The sequence below is a fragment of the Pipistrellus hanaki genome (assembly GCF_964339955.1).
Source record: "Pipistrellus hanaki genome assembly, chromosome: 4".
Taxonomy (NCBI): Eukaryota; Metazoa; Chordata; class Mammalia; order Chiroptera; family Vespertilionidae; genus Pipistrellus; species Pipistrellus hanaki.
In genome coordinates, this window is record NC_140506.1 from 80,596,882 (window position 1) to 80,617,537 (window position 20,656).

The following is a 20,656-nucleotide window of genomic DNA, read 5'->3' on the forward strand; positions in this document are numbered from 1 at the left end:
TCTTAATTGTCGGTGACAACACCCAGTCTAGTCCCAGAACTCACTTTTTCTTTCCTTTTTTTTTTTTTTTTTTTTTTTTTGCCAGCTTGGTCATAATGCTGGGAGATACCCGGCCGGCCAGAAGACATTGAGCTCGGTTGGCAGTTTTTTTGTGTGTGGGGTTTTCTTTTTTCTTTTCCACTCGCCACTAGGTTGCACTAGATTAAGCATGCGGTGGAAAATATGCGTTAATTTTTCCAAAGCAGAATCATCACGTGACAAGACGAGAGAGGAGAGAAGAGAGCGGAGCCAAAACGTTCAGGCTTGTCATCGAAATCCCAATTAAATCGCCTTTTTTCCAAAGACCGAGACTACTAACTGACTTCGGTACCAAACCCTGGTTGGCTGATATTTTTTTTCCACCGGTTCCACTTCACAAGCTCCCCAATTCCCCGTTCTCAGGTTCCTTTCTGCTCCGCCACGATAGGCCAGAGGGAAGGACTCCTTCCATGGGGCTTTTCGTCCCCAAAACGCCGGGGCCGCCCCCCGGGAAGGCCCCTATTTCAGGGTTTATCGGGAGGGGACTGAGCCTGACGAGGCTGCAGGGCCGCGAGGCCCCGCCCCCTCCCCCGGGTTCCCAGCACGCCCTGCGCGGGGAGGACACGGCGCTGGGGGAGGGGCGGAGGAAGGGGCGGGGCGAGGGGGGAGAGAAAAGGGCGTCGTTTTACGACCGGGGCGCTGTGGTGCGGAAGCGGAAGTGAGGGGCGCGCTTGGCGGCGGCGGCGGGAGCTGCGGAGTCGGGAATCAAAACAAAGGGCCTGGCGGGGCGGGGGGAAGGCGGCGGGGTCGGAATGTGAGCGAAGGTGGAGCTGGCTGTCGAGGTGAGTGTGCCGGCAGCGTTGGGAAGCAGTCCTTGATGGGCCCACGTCTCAGGGTCCGCTAGGCTGGAGGAAAGACAGGGTGCCCCCCATTCCCTATTGCTGGCGGAGGTCCGGGAGGTTGGCTAGTCCGCGGGGAAGGACTGGAACCCGCCACTCAGGCCCCCACTAAAGGGTTCGGGTTGCCTCGCTTTCGTGTCCGTTCGCGACTGTCATTGCTGCGCCGCTTCTGCCCTTTGCGGGGGTGGGGGGGGGTGGGGGGGGGAAGAGGACTTGGCTTCCCGCCCGAACCTGTCTCCCTGCTTCCAATGGTGCCCTCCAGGTGTGGAGAGCAACCTTTCCAGAGGAGTTTGCTCTGTTGGAAGGTTCAGAGAGGAAGATGCTTTTGCAACCGCCCTGAGCGTTTTTGCATCCTCCTCAGTTTTCAACACTCTCTAGGGTGCAGCCTCTGTTTTGAAGGATAGTAGTTGAGTTTTCTTAGGGCTTGAGCCACTCCCACTACTGGTTGTAACACAACCCCTTGATACACCTTTTAGAGTTCCCCAAGCACCTTTCTGATATTACTAGGAGTTCTCCAGTTACCGTATTATCTTTTGAGCTTCCTAACATCTCTGAGCGGTAATAGTCTGGTTTGCATACAGAAATATTGAAACCTACCGATCTTCCTAGGCGTTTATCGAACTCTTCATTCACCCAGCTATTATTGACATGTGCTAGATTCAGGAGATACAAAAATAAACAAGGAAATATAATCCCTATTGTCACGGAGTTTATTCAAGTGAGAGAGACAGAAAATAAAGCAAGACCATTTTAGATGGAAGAGCTATTGAAAAAAGTCATGGGATTGGGGAGGGTGTATGGGGGGGTTAAGGATTAGACTGGGTGTTAAGGCCACTGCTAAGTTTTCTACTTGATTGTCTCATTTAATTCAAATAATAGTCCTATGAGGGTGCCACTATCATTATCAGGCCCATTTGCCAGATGGGATCTGAGGCTTGGAGAGAATGTGAGCTACACAGAGAGGAAGCCAAAGAATTGGGGACAGTCTGACTTCAGAACCTGTGCTCTCAAACACTATCTGAATTGCTCAGCTATTCTGAGAGGTAATGGCAGAAGTGAGAGTTAAGGGCAAATCAAAGAAAACTTTGCTTTGGCTACCTACGTTACTTAGTGGCATTCCCAGGAATATTTGGGAAACTTTCCAGGTGCAGGCCACTAACAAGCTAATATGTGTGTACTTTCTGTTGCTGTATTGAGCAATACAGAGGGCACCTTGGTGTGGTAGAAAGAGGTGGACAAGCCTGGTTTGCTTCCTTCCTAATAGTGTGATCTTAGGCAAGTTATAAAACTTCAATAAACTTCTGTTTTCTCCTCTGTAAGATGTGGCCTACTCATTGTGTCCAAGTGGCAATCATAGGCCCGCTACAGAGTAGATAATAACATATTTGCTGAATGAAGAAATAATGTTAAATAAAAATGCTTTAGTAAACTATATTGTACTCTACCTGTCAGCTCACTTTCATGATTGGCCTTGAATAGGTTTGTGAGAACACATTGAAGTTGTGTATATCGTGAATATCACAAATTCTTTATGATCTAGAGGAGATTGTGGGAGATATTAAACCTGCATTTAAGAGGAATAACAAGTAGCATAATGTACTAATATTGTGGCTGTTAACTTCATCTCTGTCTCCAAATTAACTTCTAATTATAAACAGCTAGGTAAAATACAAATATTTATTTAGTGTATACTAAGTGGCCAGCCCTGTGCTTGGCACAGGTGATAAAGTGGTGAAAACAAACAGATGGTGAGCTCCTTTATCTAACATTTTTCACAGTCAGTAGTGCTGTGAGTTGTACAAGGGGGAAATTAGCCACTCTGTACCAAGGAAGAACCCACCATTTAATGAAGTTTTGTAGCTTCAACATAGGGGCCAAATAGCAAGTATTTTAGGCTTTGTAGGCAATATAGTCTCTGTTGCAAATACTTAATTCTGCAATTATAGTGCAAAAATCAGCCATACATTCTTAGTTTGAAGGCCATTTAAATGAAAGCAATGGGCTGGTTTGGGCTGGCAGGCCTTAGTTTGCCCACCCCTGCTTATGTGATCGGCCCTCCTCTACCTTAAAAATGGCACTTGTATCATCATCTCTCCCCTCACCCTTCTATGTTGATGTTAAAACTGCTTGAAACGAGGATCTTATCAGAGAGATAGCTAAAAGAAATTCTTTTCTATATTCCCAGGTTAAATTTCTGAAAGATAAATTAATAACCTTAAAGTGGCCACTGTAGGTAAGAGTAGGTGATTGTTGGGTATAATGGTGGGGACTTGGGAATGAGATTCAGTTGTCCTTATCATTGGCTGGCTGCCTCCATGCCCAATGGCTATTATTGATTTGATCTGCATTTATTGTACTGTTTAGATACAGCATATCTCTGACTTGAGACTTCTCTGTTAGGTTTTTGTTGGTATTCCAGATTACACTTTCATAATAAGTAAACTAAGAAATTGGTTTGATAATTTTGTAGCAGAATCAAATTCAAAGTCTAGCCTTGGTCGGATGGCTCAGTTGGTTGAAGCATCATACTGTATACCAAAAGGTTGTGGGTTCAATTCCTAGTCAGGGTACATACCTAGGTTTCAGGTTTGATCCCTGGTTTGGGCAGGTAGAGGAGGCAACTGATTGATGTTCTAGGGAGGATTGAAAAAAAAAAAAAAAAAGTACACAGTGGTCACATAATCTGGACCTTCCATACTAATATCAAAGACCAGTGGGATAAGTTGTTATTAAATCAATTTCAAAATCTTATATAACTGGTAATGTGGACATATAGTTATCCTTTTACTAAAAATTATATGCTCTCTGCTGTTAACTTTTTGACTCTCATAAGAAGAGCCTTTAGGGAAAGATAGTTTGAGAAAAATTAAGAAAAACTATAGAAAAAGTCTACTCAGGGCTGGAGGAGGTTATCTCCAGCTAAGTGAAGGGAGAGGTTTCACTCGGGATATGCAGGTGTCCAAGATCTGGCTACTTCTCTCAGGCATAGCATGGCTGTTTATAGAAAAGAAATAGGGCTCATCTGGAGTTCATTTTTATTGGAAGAATTATAGAACATGAGAAATGGAAGAGGCATATTTCTTTAAAAAAAAAAAAAAAAAGTAGATGCAGTCAGAATTTAAGCATAAACAGTTAACCAAGTTTACCAAATTTTAGTAACCTGTAATATGCTTTGAAAGCCATTCTACTTTTATTCCTTAAGATCTTACTTGTTGGGAGCCATTGCACCATTAACATAGTTGCAGTCACATTTTAATAATAAAATTTGTACTTATGCATATAAATAACATTGAAATCTCATTCTCAACAGGGTGGAAGAATGAAAGAAAAGAGAGGTGAAAGAATGTTGAACAACTTTGTGTGGCTATATGATGGAAGGAAACGGAACTGAGAACTCCTGTAGTAGAACACACGGATGGCTTCAACAAGATAATGGTGCTAAGCCATGGCTTTGGAAATTCTCTAATTGCTTTTCTCGTCCTCAGCAGATGTTGCCACTTAGTCCCCAAACGGTAACTATGTGCAAGACTAAGGACATAGTAAACTCCTAATGCAAATAGATGCTGGCTCCATGTGTTCTGGGGCAGCTGCTCTCCCTGGAGTCTGTGCTAAGGTTTCCTGGTATCTTGCTTGTATTACTTCTTGTGGAACATAATTATAATTCCTGACTCAATGAGCATAATTTTTTAACTCCTATATGTCCACTCTTAAGTAACAGTAGATGCTTTAAATATTTAATGTTAACATTTTGGGAAGATTTGTTTCTCATTAAAGTCATGGATTCCAAAGATAAATCCACATTGTAGAATACAATTGGAGAAAATATAAAATAGATTTTATTTTACTGTAGCCTTCTGAAATTTAAAAAAAAATATTTTTTAAAATTGATTTTAGAGAGGACAGGAGAGAGAGATAGAAACATCAGTGATGAAAGAGAATTATTGATCGGCTGCCTCCTGCATGCCTCCTACTGGGGATTGAGTCCACAACCTGGGCAAGTGCCCTTGACCAGAATTGAACCCGGGACCCTTCAGTCTACAGGCTGATGCCTATCCACTGAGCCAAACTAGCTAGGGCCAGATCCAGACACTTGATTTTTGTCAGTGGCATCCAGAATTGAGTGTGTTCAAGAGGACCAACTCACAGTAACCCTGCCATAACGGCCAGATTTGTATAAATTAGAATGGCAGTGTATTTATTTCCAGCCTGAACTATAATTATTAAAAGGGCAGAATATAATGCTTGTTGAATGGTCAGCCCATTGCTATTACCTCCCTTTTCGGTAAAATCTAACTGAAAATCCAGATTCCTCCTTAATGAATATAGAATCACAGCAAAAGGAGTGAAATCATAGAAGTCATGTGGACCCTTTTATGCTCCCAGGAATGAGCATATCTCAATCACTGTACCAGGGCATCATCTTCATCTTAGTAGAGCCTGCAGTCAGTCCATAAAGGCTGTTGATTAGTTAGATCTCCTTTCAGGGTCCAGGAACTCTGCTGAGAGGTTTAGGTATATGATCTTTTTTATCCTTTTAATAATTGTCAGAAGTACATCCTGTTGTTCCCAATTGAAAGATGAAGAAATGGAAGTGTAGAGGGCTTAAGTAACTTACTCAAGGTCATAAAGCTGTTGAGTATCACGTGCATGCCAAGGTCTCTGACGCTAATGCCATACCACAAACTTTATAAGTTTACTGGCCTCCTGTGTCTATGTTGGAGGAATGTGACAAACTATTTCTCTTGTACTTCTTCCCAGACAGTTTTCTAATTACCCTAATTTTCCCCCCACCGGCTATAGAATACTTGTTGGCATTATGGATTTAGGCCATGATATTGGCCTAAATCCATAATGCCAACAAGTATTCTATAGCCAGTGGGGGAAAAATTCTAGGGTTTTCTAAATGTCATCAGCAACACGTTTACAGACTTTCCCACAGATGGGTCACTTGGGGAGATGGCTGAGCTCATCCATAGTGTTTGGAATCTCCTACAAAGGACCTGACTAAAACCCCTATGCTTTTACTGCAAAGCACTTTGCTTTTAAGCCATGTTTATTGAATGCTGCTGTGACTGTGTTGTTTCCATACCACCTATTTTGTCTTCAGAAGATGCCGGGAGACAAGGGAAAGTTATCAAAAGGAGGTAACTGAGAAATAGATGGTTAACCCAGTCTACCAAAGACCCTTACCCAAATCCAGTGGTCGGCAAACTTCAGCTCATGAGCCACATGCGGCTCGCGAACCGTGGTTTACCTCTCTGTTGACTAATGAGTTTGCCAACCACTGGGATAGGGACTTAATCACAAGGAACAATAGCCTGTAATTATTGGAATCGAGAGTCTAAGTCAGTGGATGGCAAACTCATTAGTCAACAGAGCGGCAAACCACAGTTTGCTGACCACTGCCCTGGTCTCTTAAAATCCCGAAAGAACACAGTCTTTCTTACCTTTCGTTGTCTTTTCATGTTCACCTCCTGCAGGCCTCTCTGAAGAATGCCATTGGTTTTAGCTGGTATTCCTTTTTGTTTGTTCATGATTGAGCGGTATAAACAGGATTGAATCCTTTCCATTGTTGAATGCAATAGGATGTAACCAAAAATCTCTGACCTCATTAAATTAACTGGTTTTCTGATTTTTTTTTTTTTTCCCCTCAGAAAGATTACATGGAGAACAAGAAAGTTGCTGTGGAATTAAAGGATGTACCATCTCCCCTTCATACTGGCTCTAAATTTTTCCCAGCTGTTCCACTTCCAGATACTCATTCTCTTCAGCAAACTAAAATACAGCTTCCAACTGTCCCCAAAGTAAGCTGCTGTGCTCATTGCACTAATGAATCCTCCACTTCACCGATGCATTTTGGTGGCGGCGTTGGCGGTGGCGTTGGCGGTGGCGGTGGCGGTAACGGAGGTACTGGTAGCTTGATTCACACGGGCACAGTGTTAGACTCACCGAGCGCCAGGACAATCACATGCCAGGTAGGGTCAGGACTTGCTTTTCAGTCTGCACCTTCACTCCAGAATGCCTTAGCTAGGAACAGTATGGCTGGCATTGCAAGTGACTTTCCCAGCACGTGCCCAGAAAGCAGTCTCTCTTCCTGCCAGCACCTGCCCTGCTGTGGAAAGCTCCATTTCCAGTCATGCCACGGTAACGTGCACAAGCTCCGTCAGTTCCCGGCTCTCCAGGGCTGCGCCTCTGCCGGCTATTTCCCCTGTTCTGATTTCACGAGTGGGGCTCCCGGGCACTTGGAAGAGCACCTTTCTCAGTCGGAGCTAACACCTCACTTGTGCACCAGCTCTTTGCACCTAAACGTGGTCCCTCCGGTGTGTCTGAAGGGCTCCCTTTACTGCGAGGACTGTCTGAACAAGGTTCGTACCTTTTTATCTGATATGTTGGGGGCGGCCAAGGTTTGAGGAGTAACATTTTTAAAGTGGATGTATCTCGAAAAGTCTTTCTTTTGCATGGGATTGAAGATCCTTCCATGATGCTGCTTTCTTCCCATGAACATAACTTCTGCTGGTCCCAAAGCTAAGGGTAAAATGGGAGGAACCATTCAGATAGGTAGAGAGTAATTATTTATATAGTTTACCCTGTTAGGGCCTCTCATGATAAATCTGTTTCCCACATGTAAACCTAGTTCAGCAAAGCCTCATGTACTGTTTTATCTTTAAAGGCTACAGCATGATTGTGATTTCTTATAACGCCCTGTACATGAACCCATTCATGTAATGTAGGTAATTGCGTATTGTCCTTTTGTAGTAATTTGAGGAACTTGAAACTTGGCCTCAATCCCACCTGTGTTTAAGTGCACACTTAATTCCCTTTATGTAAAGTATGTCTGAGGTCTCCATTGCAGCAGACACATGCCCTAGAATGTAAAGGTCTGATCATGTGACTCTCCTGATCATTTCAAGTCACTTCTTCGAGTGGGTTTATGAATTGATAACTAATAGTTCTAGGAAAGATGATTTGAATAGATTTTATTAAAGGTTAGCATCTGGAAAGGAGAAATACTTGCAATGCGTTTTCAGTTATATATAATTCTGAAATGATATATCTGAAGCTTTTTTTTTTTTTTAATTTAAAACAGCCGGCAAGAAATAGTATAATTGCTGCTGCTAAAGTTTGGCCAAATATACCACCTCCGAATACTCAAACTGCACCTATTACTGTTCCTCTGTGTAATGGCTGTGGAACCAAAGGGAAGGAGACCACATTGTTATTGGCGACCAGTCTAGACAAAGCTGCTTCGAAATTTGGTAAATGACAGGATAGTATAAAATGTGCATATTTAAGTAGTTTTCAATATCATATACTAACTGTGCATTTAATTGCCTGTAAAAGAGTCCTTGTGGTTCTAAAGCTACTGTGTATGTGAGTCTCCATTTCCATCTCTTGCTAAAAATATTTTCATTTTTATAGATGAGGAAGTTATTTGCCCTTTATTTATATTTTTAAAAATACAGTTATTGATTTCAAAAGGAAGGGATAGGGAGAGAGAAAGAGAGAAACAGCAATTATGGGAGAAAATCATTGATCGGCTGCCTCCGGCACACCCTACAGCGGGATTGAGCCTGCAACCCGGCATGTGCCCTAACCAGGAATCAAACTGTGACCTCCTGGTTCATAGGTCAAGGACGCTCAACCACTGAGCCATGCCATCTGGGCTCATTTGCCCTTTATATTGGGCTAGGGCTAACTGAGATCAGAAGCTGTGTGTAGAAAACTGGGGAGTACATTAGGAGAAATAAGTACTGGACGGGACATGGTGTCAACTTAGGTTAATAATCACATTTGTTAATTGTATGCTCTATAGAAGGTCTACGTCTTTAGAAAGGTTTGGTAATGACTGGTGAAAAATGACATTTGAAAACCTAAGAGCATTTCCCCCAAAAGTAATTAATGTGATATTTTATTTTAAAAAAACATTTAAAAAATATTAAATCAGATGTTAATGTTGCAGTAAAAATCATTTAAAATCGAAAGTAAAAACTTCACCTTTTGTTACCTCTTCATTGTTCTTTCCTATGGGACCAGCACGGTCAGAGCGTGGAAATCGGGTCCCAGAGCGGCAGCATCCACTCACCTGTGTGTTAGTATTTAGAGATGCATGAGTGGTCAGCATGAGGATGGCTCATGTTTTGCGATGGGTTATTGTGGGCTTAAAGTAAATTAACCTTTTTAAGTTTGTTCTCTCCTGAAAAATAGGAATAATTGCTAGAGGTACGATGACAGCTTGGGGTTATTTGTTTTATTTAATATTAGATCAACCAGTGAGGTTGGTATCCTTAAAATTAATATCCATCAATTATTTTTATTTCCTGCCACTAAGAATGATAGGTAGCTATCTATTTTATTTTAATTTGCCATTTCTTTTTCATTATGAGTAATTGAAAGTGTTAACATTTCTTAAGGCCCACCAGAAGTTGCACTAGCTGGACAGATGCTGGAAAACTTACCCCCCATTGGAGTTTTTTGGGATATTGAAAACTGCTCAGTTCCCTCTGGCCGCTCAGCCTCTGCTGTTGTACATAGAATCCGTGAGAAGTTTTTTAAAGGCCATAGAGAAGCAGAATTCATCTGTGTTTGTGACATCAGTAAAGAAAACAAAGAAGTTATTCAAGAGCTGAATAATTGCCAGGTAAAGAATAAAACAGTTGTAATTTATTATGGTAGAAGAATAGTTACATGTGATTTTCTTTTAAGGAATTACAATTCAAAATTTGTTTAATGTGCATTTGGAAATAAAGGAAATTAGCAAAAGATTATTTCTAAAGTACAGTAAATCCCCACTTAACATTGTCAATAGGTTCTACAACTTCAAGTGAAATGACGTACAATGAAATTAGTTTTGCCATAGGCTAATTGATATAAGCAAGAGTTAAGTTCCTACAGCATTTCACCAGTGTTGTAACAAAATGACATTGAATGAAATTATGTCATTCCAGGGCCTGATGTAGTAGGAATCATCTAATCATGTCTAATCTTTCAGTAATGCTACTCGTATGTGACTTGAATCAAATCAATTCCTTTGATTTTCATAATTACTCTGTGAACAAGGCTCATAGAATTTATTATTTGAAATTTATGAATGAAATTGAAACCCCCAAAGTGGTTAAGCAACTTAACAAAATTTTTTTTAATTGATTTTAGAACAGGGGGTTGGAGGAGGGCAGAGAGAGAAAGAGAAAGAAAAACATAATTTTGATGTTCTACTTATTTATGCAATAATTGGTTTATTCTTTTATGTGTCTGACCTGAGATCGAACTCATGCCTTGGTGTATGGGGATGATGTTCCAGCCAACTGAGCCATCTGGCCAGGGCTTAAGCAACTTTTTTTTTTTTTTTTAAATTGATTTTAAAATCAAGAGAGAGGAAAGGAGAAGGATAGAGCGATACAAACATCTGTAAGAGAGAAACATCATTCAACTGCTTCCTGTATGCCTCTAATGGGGATTGAGCCCAGATCACAGACATATGCCCTGACTGGGAATCAAACCAGTGCTCAACCACTGAGCCATACCGGCTGGACTTAACTGTTATTGTCTTTAAAATATATTTTACTGATTTTAAAAATATATTATTGATTTTTTACAGAGGAAGGGAGAGGGGTAGAGTGTTAGAAATATCGATGAGAGAGAAACATTGATCAGCTGCCTTCTGCACACTCCCTACTGGGGATGTGCCCAAAACCAAGGTACATGCCCTTGACCAGAATTGAACCTCTGTCCACTGAGCCAAACTGGTTAGGGGCTTAAGCAACTTTTTTAAGATCACATGGCCATTATGTAGATAACTGAGATTTAAATCCAGATTGAGCACAAAGTTTTTTCTTTTGAACTGGAGCTAAAATCTAGTTCTTTTGACTCTTAGACAAGTAATTCCATTGATATGCTATATTGGTGCCTAAAATTATATATTTATGTTCTTTATAAAAACTAATATATTGTGTATTGCATGTAGTGGCCCTCTCAAAACTTTTCTTGCTTTGAAGACTGTTGTTTATGAGCCTGATAATTTTTTTTTTGTTAATTCTCACCCAAGGATATTTTTCAATTGATTTCTAGAGAGAATGGAGGGAGGGGAATGAGAAAGAGAAAGATCTATGTGACAGACTCACATTGATCGGTTGCCTCCCACATGCATCCTGGCCAGGACTGAGGAATCAAAACTGCAACCCAGGTGCATGCCCTTCACCGGGAATTGAACCTTTGACCCTTTGGTGTGCAGGCCACTGAGCCACACCAGCCAGAGCAAGCCTGATAATTTTAATAGAAATAAACACATTTAGCTCCCTAGAGGCTAGGTGCCTCTCCTGTTCACTACCTGACCCCAGATCCTGAAAGGCATAGTGTCTATAGCATAGTGACAAATGACACCAGCCCCAAGTCTTATTTTAATCATATATCAAATCTCTGCTCTTCCCAAATTGTTGGTAAAAGCTCTTGGTGAGAGTTCATGCAACTACTTCAAATTTCACTTCCTTTTCTCTGCCTAATTTCTGATAGGGTTTCATGGATGAAGTGAAAAAGCAGACTAGAGAGGAGAGCGGGGGGGGGGGGGGGGGGGGGGGGGGGGGTAGTAATGGAAGCAGGAAATTCTTAGGGAGAACCAAATTTGAAATTATTGACATCTGGTTGTAATTTTTCCCCATTTCAAGTTGCAGTAATAATAATGAAAGATTTTGTTTCCTCAAAGATAGTCTGTTAAGATGTGTGCAGAATGGGTAGTGATTTTCTCACTTCAGCCTTTGCTCATTTGTCCTTATTATAAATTAACGCAGGTAACTGTTGCCCATATCAATGCTACTGCTAAGAACGCTGCTGATGATAAACTCCGCCAGAGTCTGCGAAGGTTTGCAAATACGCACACTGCTCCAGCCACTGTGGTTCTTGTGTCAAGTAAGTGTGGAAACATCTGCTCATTTCAGTTAAATGCACTATGGGGAATTATCATAGGGCCAGAACATGTGGAAGTAAAATGTGTCCCAAAGAGGCTGAAGTACATAGAACATATTTATGCTTATGTCTGGGAACTGTCTAGGAAATAAAAATGGATGTACATGGAATTCTGTATTTTCTCCTTGAACTTAAATAAGGATTCTTATTTAAGTTTATTAAAGAAAAAGTAATTTTTTAAAAAAAGAAAGAAAACTCTAATATTGTTTTTAACCCTGGGCCAATGCTGCTAATCTTAAAAATCTAAGATGAGTAATTTTCATAGTTGACATTCCCCAGAATATTAGTATTTGCTCCCTGTTATTACTAGAAGTAACACGTGTCTTGGGATTCATATAAGTATATGGTAAAATTGTCTTATCATATTAATCCCTCTGATAGCAAATGTGTTCCTAGTCTGAAGAGGGAGGGGGAGGGGGAGGGGTCTGCTTTAGCTCATGCGGTTAAGTCATCAGGGCAGACACTCCTTGTTAGGGAGGGTGGAGTCCGTCTTTCTCGAGTGTTTCTAATGTTTGGGGCTGGGGTTGGGCTGTACTTTCCTTTCAGCTGATGTCAATTTTGCCTTGGAACTTAGTGACCTGAGACACAGACATGGTTTTCACATAATTTTGATCCATAAAAACCAGGCCTCAGAAGCACTGCTGCATCATGCTAATGAACTGATTAGATTTGAAGAATTCATTTCCGACTTGCCCCCCAGGTCACCACTAAAAATGCCTGTAAGTGAGTTTGCTTGCTTTTTGCTATATTCCAGCCGTACATTAGGGAGGTTGAAGAAGCCCTTAGCAAGGGGGTTTCCAAGCCTAGAGGCAGCTCTGCATTATAGGAGGCTAGCCAGATTTTGAAATAAAGGTTAGAAATCTTCAGTTCTTCCCTTACAAATATACAGAGACTTGATATGTATGAATGTTGTTTTTATTTTTAAAATTGACTTAGATTTACCTTACCAACAGCCACTGGTCAGTGTCTCCATAGCTAACATTGCTTTGTGTCAGATTGATAGAAATAATGGAATAAGAGTTATTATTCCTTTTCTTTCGAGTGTTTTGGGTAAAGAATATGGTGATGGTTTGTACAAACTGGTGTGTTTGGAGTCACATAAACAGAGGAATTTTAAAGTTTTCAGGCATTTAAAATGTAACTCCTCAGCAGGGCTCTGAGCCTGCTTTCTGTAGTTGCATTCCAGGAAAGTAGGAATGGTTTTTGCTACACCTGTAGCCTGTTAGCCACATGCTAGGAGAATGTGAATTATTTCCAGCAAGCTGAGCATGTCTGACAATCTTGATTCGAGACAGCAATGTTTACTGCAATGCTGAGCAACATTAATTAGTTGCTTGGAAATTATTTATGTAACTCTTAAAGAAACAGTAACGACAGAGAGGAGCTATAGTGTAGACCCATGGTCTGCAAACTGGGGCTCGCGAGCCACATGGGGCTCTTTGGCCCCTTAAGTGTGGCTCTTCCACAAAATACCACGACTTGGGCAAGTCTATTTTGAAGAAGTGGCGTTAGTTTAAGTTTAAAAAATTTGGCTCTCAAAAGAAATTTCAATCCTTGTACTGTTGATATTTGGCTCTGTTGACTAATGAGTTTGCCGACCACTAGTGTAGATGAAGCAGAAGTGTAGGCAATTCCCTATATTAAGTGCGGTTTTAATGTAATTAAATAACTTTAAAGTTAACAGAAATACCTTAGAGATTATCTCATCCAATGTCCTTGTGTTAGGGAGGAGAAAATCAGCACTTAGGAAAAGGAAGCACTTCATTGGAAGTCACACAGCTTGATCACAGAAGAGCAGAGATGACCCCAGGGCCTCTGATCCAAGCACTTGAGCTGCTAGTCCCCCTATATTCCCTGATACCCAGAACAAGCCAAGATTAAACACATGCTAAGGATAATCCAGTTGGAGATCCCAGAGTCTGACCCTACTTCAGTCTTTGGAGCCACCCTCCTAATTAATTTTTGTTGATATTCATTATGTTTTTAGCCATTTAGCTATAGCTGCATTTTTCACCCTTCTGCTTCTGTTTGGGCTCACTTTTCTAATCTGGAAGACCTTGAAGTAAGATGATTTTTGGTGAAAGATTGCCAACTATGGAGATCCTTATTCCTTATGGTTAAAAAACAAAACATAATTCAGAAATTGAATCTTGCCATTCTCATTACTAGAGTGATAACTTCAGATACAGTTCTCTTTTTTTATGTTTTTCATTCTAAATAAGTTCACCTCCCATCTAAATCATTATTTACCTTCCCTTCAAGGTCTTAAGCTTGTTGATCTTTGTTCTTATTTTATAATTAAATGCACGCCCTTGAATTAACCTCTTATAACACTTCTCCTCTGTGTCAGCAGTGCCACACTCTGCTCTATGTTTATAACCTGCCAGCAAATAAAGATGGCAAGAGCATCAGCAACAGGCTCAGACGCCTGTCCGACAATTGTGGTGGGAAAGTGCTGAGCATCACGGGCTGCAGTGCGATCCTCCGCTTCATAAACCAAGATAGTGCAGAACGGGCCCAGAAGCGAATGGAAAATGAAGATGTCTTTGGGAATAGGATCATTGTGTCATTTACTCCCAAAAATAAAGAACTCTGTGAAACAAATGGTTCAAATGCAATTCCTGATAAAGTGAAGTCTCCCAAAAAACTTAAGATTCCAAAATTGTGCCTCATCAAAGATGCAAATGAGCAATCTTCCAGTGCCAAAGCCATGCCTGGAAAAGGGTCGCAGGCAAATTCTGGATCTGCTGCAAAAAACACAAATGTGAAAAGTTTACAGGTAATTATGGTATCTCTTGCTTTCTGAAGTTTATGGTAGGTTTTGGTTTCTTTGTCTCTATGTTTTACAGGCCCACTTGCTTTTGTTGTGTCCTTTTTTTAATTTCCATTTTGATGATAACTCAAAGTGACGAGGGTCTGACACACCTTGAGTACTTCAATTTTTAAATCCTCTGTACTTGTCTCTTTAAGGAGCTGTGCCGTCTGGAGTCAAAAGCTGGTACTAGAAACAGTGAATCACAGGGTAACCTGAGGATGGTGGCACCTCCTCACAGAAACTCAAGTGTCGTAGCACCCACACTGAAAAACTCCGGGGTGGCAGAATCCGTTTACAAAACCAATCCGAAGTAGGTTGAATTGCTCTTTTCTCATAGTTGCTTCTCCAATGTAAAGGAAAACAAATAACCTCTGATTTTTCCCTTCATTAGAAAAGAGAACCTCAGTGCCCGAAGTATTACCAGTTCTCCTGTAGAGAAAAAAAACAAAGAGGAGACTTTGTTCCAAGTGAGTTACCCGTCTGCTTTTAGCAAGTTGATTGCATCCAGGCAAATCGGTTCTCTGCTCACATCTCCATCTTGGTCTTCTCGGTAAGTCCAGCTTCTTGATCCATAGAGTCGTTACGTGCAATAGAAGATATGTGTTTAAAAGAATTCAAGCAACACAGAAGCACATAAAGTAAAAGAGAAGTCTCATCCCTCTTCTTTCAGCCCCCTTTCCCCAGGTGATTTTAGCTAACATTTGGGGGCAGGGCATCTCACCGTCTTTCCCTTCTCCACACGGGCATCAGTAAGCAGAGGTCCGAGAAAAAAGCTTGTCCCGGAGTTCCTGGCCAGCGATGGGAGGAGGCACATGACGATGTCCTGGCCATTTCCTTATCGCCGCCTCATGTTGAGGAAAAGGCCCAACCTAGACATACATTGGTTATTAGTCATAGGATAATTACAGGAAGTAAGGGCCTCTGTAAACCACTGTAAGGATCTCTATAACAGTTACCTTATCTAAGCTTCCTAAACACTCGCACTGAGTAATTCTGGAAGCTTGGGAGGCGGAAGGAGCCATAAGGCCATGTGGCATCCCGTGAATTCCTTCTATAATAGCATTGTAGGTGTTCTGTTGAGTTGGTGAAGACTCACTATGAAGGTAATGTTGGACCTGTAAAATTACTTTTTAAAATTTACACAAAACTTGTTTTTCTTACATGGAGAAGAAATGCAACATATGAGCAAGAATATCCAGCTTTTTCAAAGCTAGGGGTGGTTAAAGGACTTACGTTGGTTATCACAAGCTAAGCTAATTTCTTAAGAATAAATGGACAAAGTGGAAAATTAATTCATTAGGTCTGCCTGTAATTTCTGCTTTTAGCTTTGAATTATCCAATGAAAGAATATTGCATATTAAATAATTCACTGGTTGTTAATATGGGGTCAACAGGTAGTATTTTTGGCAATATATGTGGAACACAAAAACACATTTGAAAACCAAATTGCATTAGGTAAGCTCTATCTATATACAGTTTCAAAGAAAGCCTAAAAGATATAAACTAACTAGAATGCCATTTAAAAAAAAAATCTCACTATGTATGTCTTAAGGGGAGTATGTCTCCAAACCTTTTCAACAGAGTATCCCCTCTTGCTTTCAGTGTTGCAAATTCAAGCATTGGTGCCGACTGCCCAGATCCATTTGCAAATGGTGCTGATATCCAGATCAGTAACATAGACTACAGAGTGTCCCGGAAGGAGCTGCAGCAGCTCCTACAGGAAGCGTTTTCTCGGCATGGCAAGGTAATCTTTCCCTCTCCTTCGTGCCGTTGTCTTACTCTTTGCTGGCATTTCAAATTGAGATAACTTAATTCACTCATAGCCATAGCCAGGATATGTGTTACCGATGAGCTCAGGCTCCTGCCTTTGGTCTTCTCTTAATGGTGCCACCCATCCAATTTTTAGGGCCCAGCCCCAGAGAGCAAGAAGCCTAGCAGAGAAGCATTTGTGGTCGTGGGCAGGGATTTAAAATGACACTTTAGGAAATAAAACATTGACGGTTTTTAGTTAGCTCTGGCTGCTAAAATCTAGAAATGCGATTCTAAAATAATGTTGGCTGTTTTTGGTATTATCTTACTGTATCTGATCCAGTTTTTAGGTGGAGTTTGCTTTTTCCAGGTTCTTAAAATGGCTATGCCCCAGGTTTTTGCAGGGTCGAGAGAAGATCCCTAAACACCCCTTGCCTGTGTGGCTTCTGAGCCTGCATCAGAGAGCTGTGCTTGCCAGAGCACATAGGCAGGCCAGACCGTGTCACGTCCTGAAGGTCACCTACCTTGGGTCACTTAGGTTCTCGTTGGCTGAAGTGCAGAATATAGACAGGTTTCCTCACTTCACTGACGTCTACAAATGTGTCCCTTAATGATTCACCCTCGATGTTTAAATTATAAGACATAGCATCTGTTTTCTTTCTCACTGCTATAGGTGAAGAGTGTGGAGCTCAGCCCCCACACAGATTATCAGCTCAGGGCTGTTGTTCAAATGGAAAACTTACAAGAAGCAATCAGTGCAGTGAATACCCTCCACAGATACAAAATTGGCAGTAAGAAGATCCTGGTCTCCCTTGCCACAGGAGCAACTAATAAATCACTCTCTTTACTGAGGTAAAAACACAACAAGCCATTTATTTCAGGAAGTAACATTTTGGCCCTGAAATAATTTTATAAATAATAAAAATTGATTTTATCCCGACCTCAAACTCATGTGGTAATTACATATGTAGCAATGCTTAGTCTAAATTGATGAGTTAGAAGTAAACTAGAAATTAAAAAAGATAAATTAGAAATAAGGTAGAATAATTTGACTCTTGTTCAAGTCATTAACCAAAGGTGAAACACATCCTAAATTTGGCAGGCACTTAAGAGTAAAATGATACGCCACATATCTAGACAGCTTCTAAAAATAGTAGACCTCGACAATAAAAGTTTATGAGCTTGGGAAGTGAAATATTATTTTCAAATCTTAGAAGGTGGATTAGTCTGTAGAAGGTACATCTAAAAACTCTCAACTTGCAGATATATTTATATTGTCAAATAGACACCCAGCCTGTAATTCTCGTTACTACTATATTAATCTTAGGAATCTGGTAATGGTTTTATTGAGAATAAGTTTTGATTCTTCTTGGGCTCTCACTGTTTGGAGTATAGTAAAACAGGACTCACTCCTGAATATCTGTTTGGAGTCTCAAAGATCTTTTCTATGATGTACACTTCCATTATTATAAATTGTTTCTCTCTCCCCTCTCCCTCCCAAATAACACTCATGGAAGAAAATTTGGAAAGTTTGGAAACAGAAGAAGCAAGGGGGAGGGGCGTAGGATCATTCATAATCATATGGCTCAAAGCCAATCACTCTTAACAGTTTGGCTTTTGTTTTCCCTTTAAATATTTTTGGTGCCTTTTTGTTTTTTAAAACCATAGTTGAAATTATATCATATTCAATTTTATTTTTAACTACAGGAATTCTACTCCCATATCTCTAACATGAACCACAATGTAGCAGGAGACATTCAAGCTACTCTGCCTTTTGCTCTGAATTAACAAGGTGCTTGTCTTACTGAATAGTCAGGTCTTGCTGATACACAGGTAGAAAGTCCTATGCTTGAGACAGAGGAAAATCCCAGTGTGACTTAATATTTTTTAGTTGCCTTGTCCCTAAAGTCCTTTCCTCAGATTTTTCTGGAAAATAAATTCTGACATATCAGAAACTGGTGAATTTATTTTATATATACATTATGTTAATCAATTTTATATTCTGTTTTTAAAGTACAACTTGGAAATCATCTGTTGATTTCCAGCAGCATTTACTCTCTAATGATTAAGATTTTGTCTTACAGTGGAGAAACCATGTCTATTCTTCAGGACGCTCCCGCCTGTTGTCTGCCTCTTTTAAAATTTACAGATATCTATGAAAAAAAGTAAGTTAGGTTTATTTTTTCATTCATCTACCATACTGATTCATGACTCCAGAATTCCAATATTGATTGGTGATTGGGATAAAACTCTTAAAAAACTTGCAGCCTGGTGGAGGAAATGAGACAAAGATAGTGATGTTCAAATTTACATTTTGATTTTTTTAACTCTTTATTGTTGAAAGTATTACATAGTTCCTCCTTTTTTCCCCCCACAAACCTCTTCCAGCTCCCTTTCTCTCCCCACCCCAAGCCCTCACCATCCATTTGTCTGTGTCCATGGATTATGCATATATGCATACAAGTTTATTGGTTGATCTCTTCCCAGCCACCTTGCCCTGCCTTCTCTCTTGATTTTAACATACTTTTTTTATATATATATATTTTATTAATTTTTTGCAGAGAGGAAGAGAGAGAGATAAAAGAGTTAGAAACATTGATGAGAGAGAAACATCAATCAGCTGCCTCCTGCACACCCCCCACCGGGGATGTGCCCACAACCAATGTACACGCCCTTGACCAGAACCGAACCTGGGACCCCTCAATCCGCAGGCCGACAGTCCATCCACTGAGCCAAACCGGTTTCGGCTACTTTTTTTTTTTTTCAAATCATCACTGGAGGATATGTTTTCTTTTGTTGTTTTTTAAAAATATATTTTTACTGATTTCAGAAAGGAAGGGAGAGGAAGAGGGGGATAGAAACATCAGTGATGAGAGAGAATCATTGATTGGCTGCTTCCTGCACACCCCACACTGGGGATTAAGCCCACAATCCGGGCATGACCGGAATCGAACCTGGGACCCCTTAGTCCGCAGGCCAATGCTCTATCCACTGAGCCAAACCAGCTAGGGCTTAGTAACTAGTTTTAAATAGCAGACAAGGTGAAAAGTAGAGGTCAATTTGATTCTGAGGTGGCTTTTTTTTTTTTTTTTTTTTGCACTGGATGAGTGGGAGGATGGTTGTATAGTTAAACTGGAAATAGGGAAATAAAACATGTTCAAGAGGTACAAGGTTTTGATCTTAGTTTTGGACATACAAGTTTTAGGGAGCTATTGGAATATCTGGCCAAGAGTTCGATTCATCCTCTGCACATTTGGAGGCTCCCTTGGGAAAGAAGTCTCCCAGAAAGGACAATTATTTGCCTAAAGGTGATCATGAAAGACGTGGGAGCATATAAAAGGAAAAGAGGGAGGAGAAACAGAAAGGGCAGAACTGGGAGAAATGCCACTACGCACAGGAAGTGGGGGAGAACCAGAGGGGAGAGGTTACCAGGAGGTAGGGGTGGCTTGCAACATTGAGAGGACTCAGGCAGTGGTGTGAGGCTTGGGGAAGAGAAGGAGGCCACCGATGACAGAGCCATCTCTGAAGCATCCTGTGGATAAAATCCTGGAGGGAACAGTTGGCAGACTGGATGGTGAAACAGGAGAAGCAAATTCAGAGAGGCCAGCTGTCTTCATTGTTGGGAAGACAGGAGCATGTGAGATAGAGTGAGAGCATGCAGGAGAATGTGCTTCTACAGGAGCAGAACAGTAGGAGTGAGGGGATGAAGATACGAGACTGGCTTTGGTGGAGGGGAAATTTGAACATCCATGTAGGGAACTGGGAAGAAACAATTGGAGCAGCTGTCATTTAATGAACACTTACTATGTGCCAAGCTCTCATACAGAATCACATTTTATCATATCAAAACTGTGAAGTTTAGGTATTGTCATTTATTTTACATATGGGAAAACAGATCCAGAGTGGTTATGTAACTTGACTATGGGCATATAGCTGAGTCAGGATATGAGCTCAAATCTTCCTGCCCTAATTCAGAGTCTGTGCATTTAAGCTCCAAGTATGAAAGACACATGTCAGGGGGAGGAGTTGAGGGGTCCAGTCTCAGGAAGTTTGAATCATTAGGTTGAGGCATGGGAAAGGCAAGGCGGTAGCTGGAAAGGCATATATGTCTTCTGAGGGAGCAGAACAAAGATGGTGAGGGGTAATATAGAGGGATTTGAAGTGAGGGGGAGCCAAGTTGAAAGAGGTCATATCAGATAGCTTTCCATTCCAGAAAATT

At 40.9% G+C, this 20,656-nt stretch overlaps 2 protein-coding genes across 3 annotated transcripts in view; one reads left to right on the top strand and one right to left on the bottom strand.

Annotated features, from left to right (window-relative positions):
- The window catches only part of NDE1 (nudE neurodevelopment protein 1), a 36,620-nt gene extending 35,863 nt beyond the window's left edge, over positions 1–757 (bottom strand). The window contains exon 1 of the mRNA XM_084881148.1: positions 751–757. The gene's annotated coding sequence lies outside the window, so the exon portion shown is untranslated. The remainder of the gene's footprint in view (positions 1–750) is intronic.
- The window catches only part of MARF1 (meiosis regulator and mRNA stability factor 1), a 40,305-nt gene continuing 20,390 nt past the window's right edge, over positions 742–20,656 (top strand). Inside the window, exons 1-13 of one of the 2 annotated variants that reach the window (XM_084881096.1) lie at positions 742–860; positions 4,228–4,429; positions 6,572–7,282; positions 8,005–8,173; positions 9,329–9,555; positions 11,699–11,816; positions 12,420–12,592; positions 14,224–14,652; positions 14,844–14,998; positions 15,080–15,238; positions 16,291–16,432; positions 17,111–17,289; positions 18,522–18,602. In XM_084881096.1, the coding sequence (XP_084737222.1) occupies positions 4,286–4,429; positions 6,572–7,282; positions 8,005–8,173; positions 9,329–9,555; positions 11,699–11,816; positions 12,420–12,592; positions 14,224–14,652; positions 14,844–14,998; positions 15,080–15,238; positions 16,291–16,432; positions 17,111–17,289; positions 18,522–18,602 (2,687 nt within the window). In that variant the 5' untranslated portion in view covers positions 742–860; positions 4,228–4,285. The remainder of the gene's footprint in view (positions 861–4,227; positions 4,430–6,571; positions 7,283–8,004; positions 8,174–9,328; positions 9,556–11,698; positions 11,817–12,419; positions 12,593–14,223; positions 14,653–14,843; positions 14,999–15,079; positions 15,239–16,290; positions 16,433–17,110; positions 17,290–18,521; positions 18,603–20,656) is intronic. The other variant, XM_084881097.1, reaches the window with a different exon arrangement.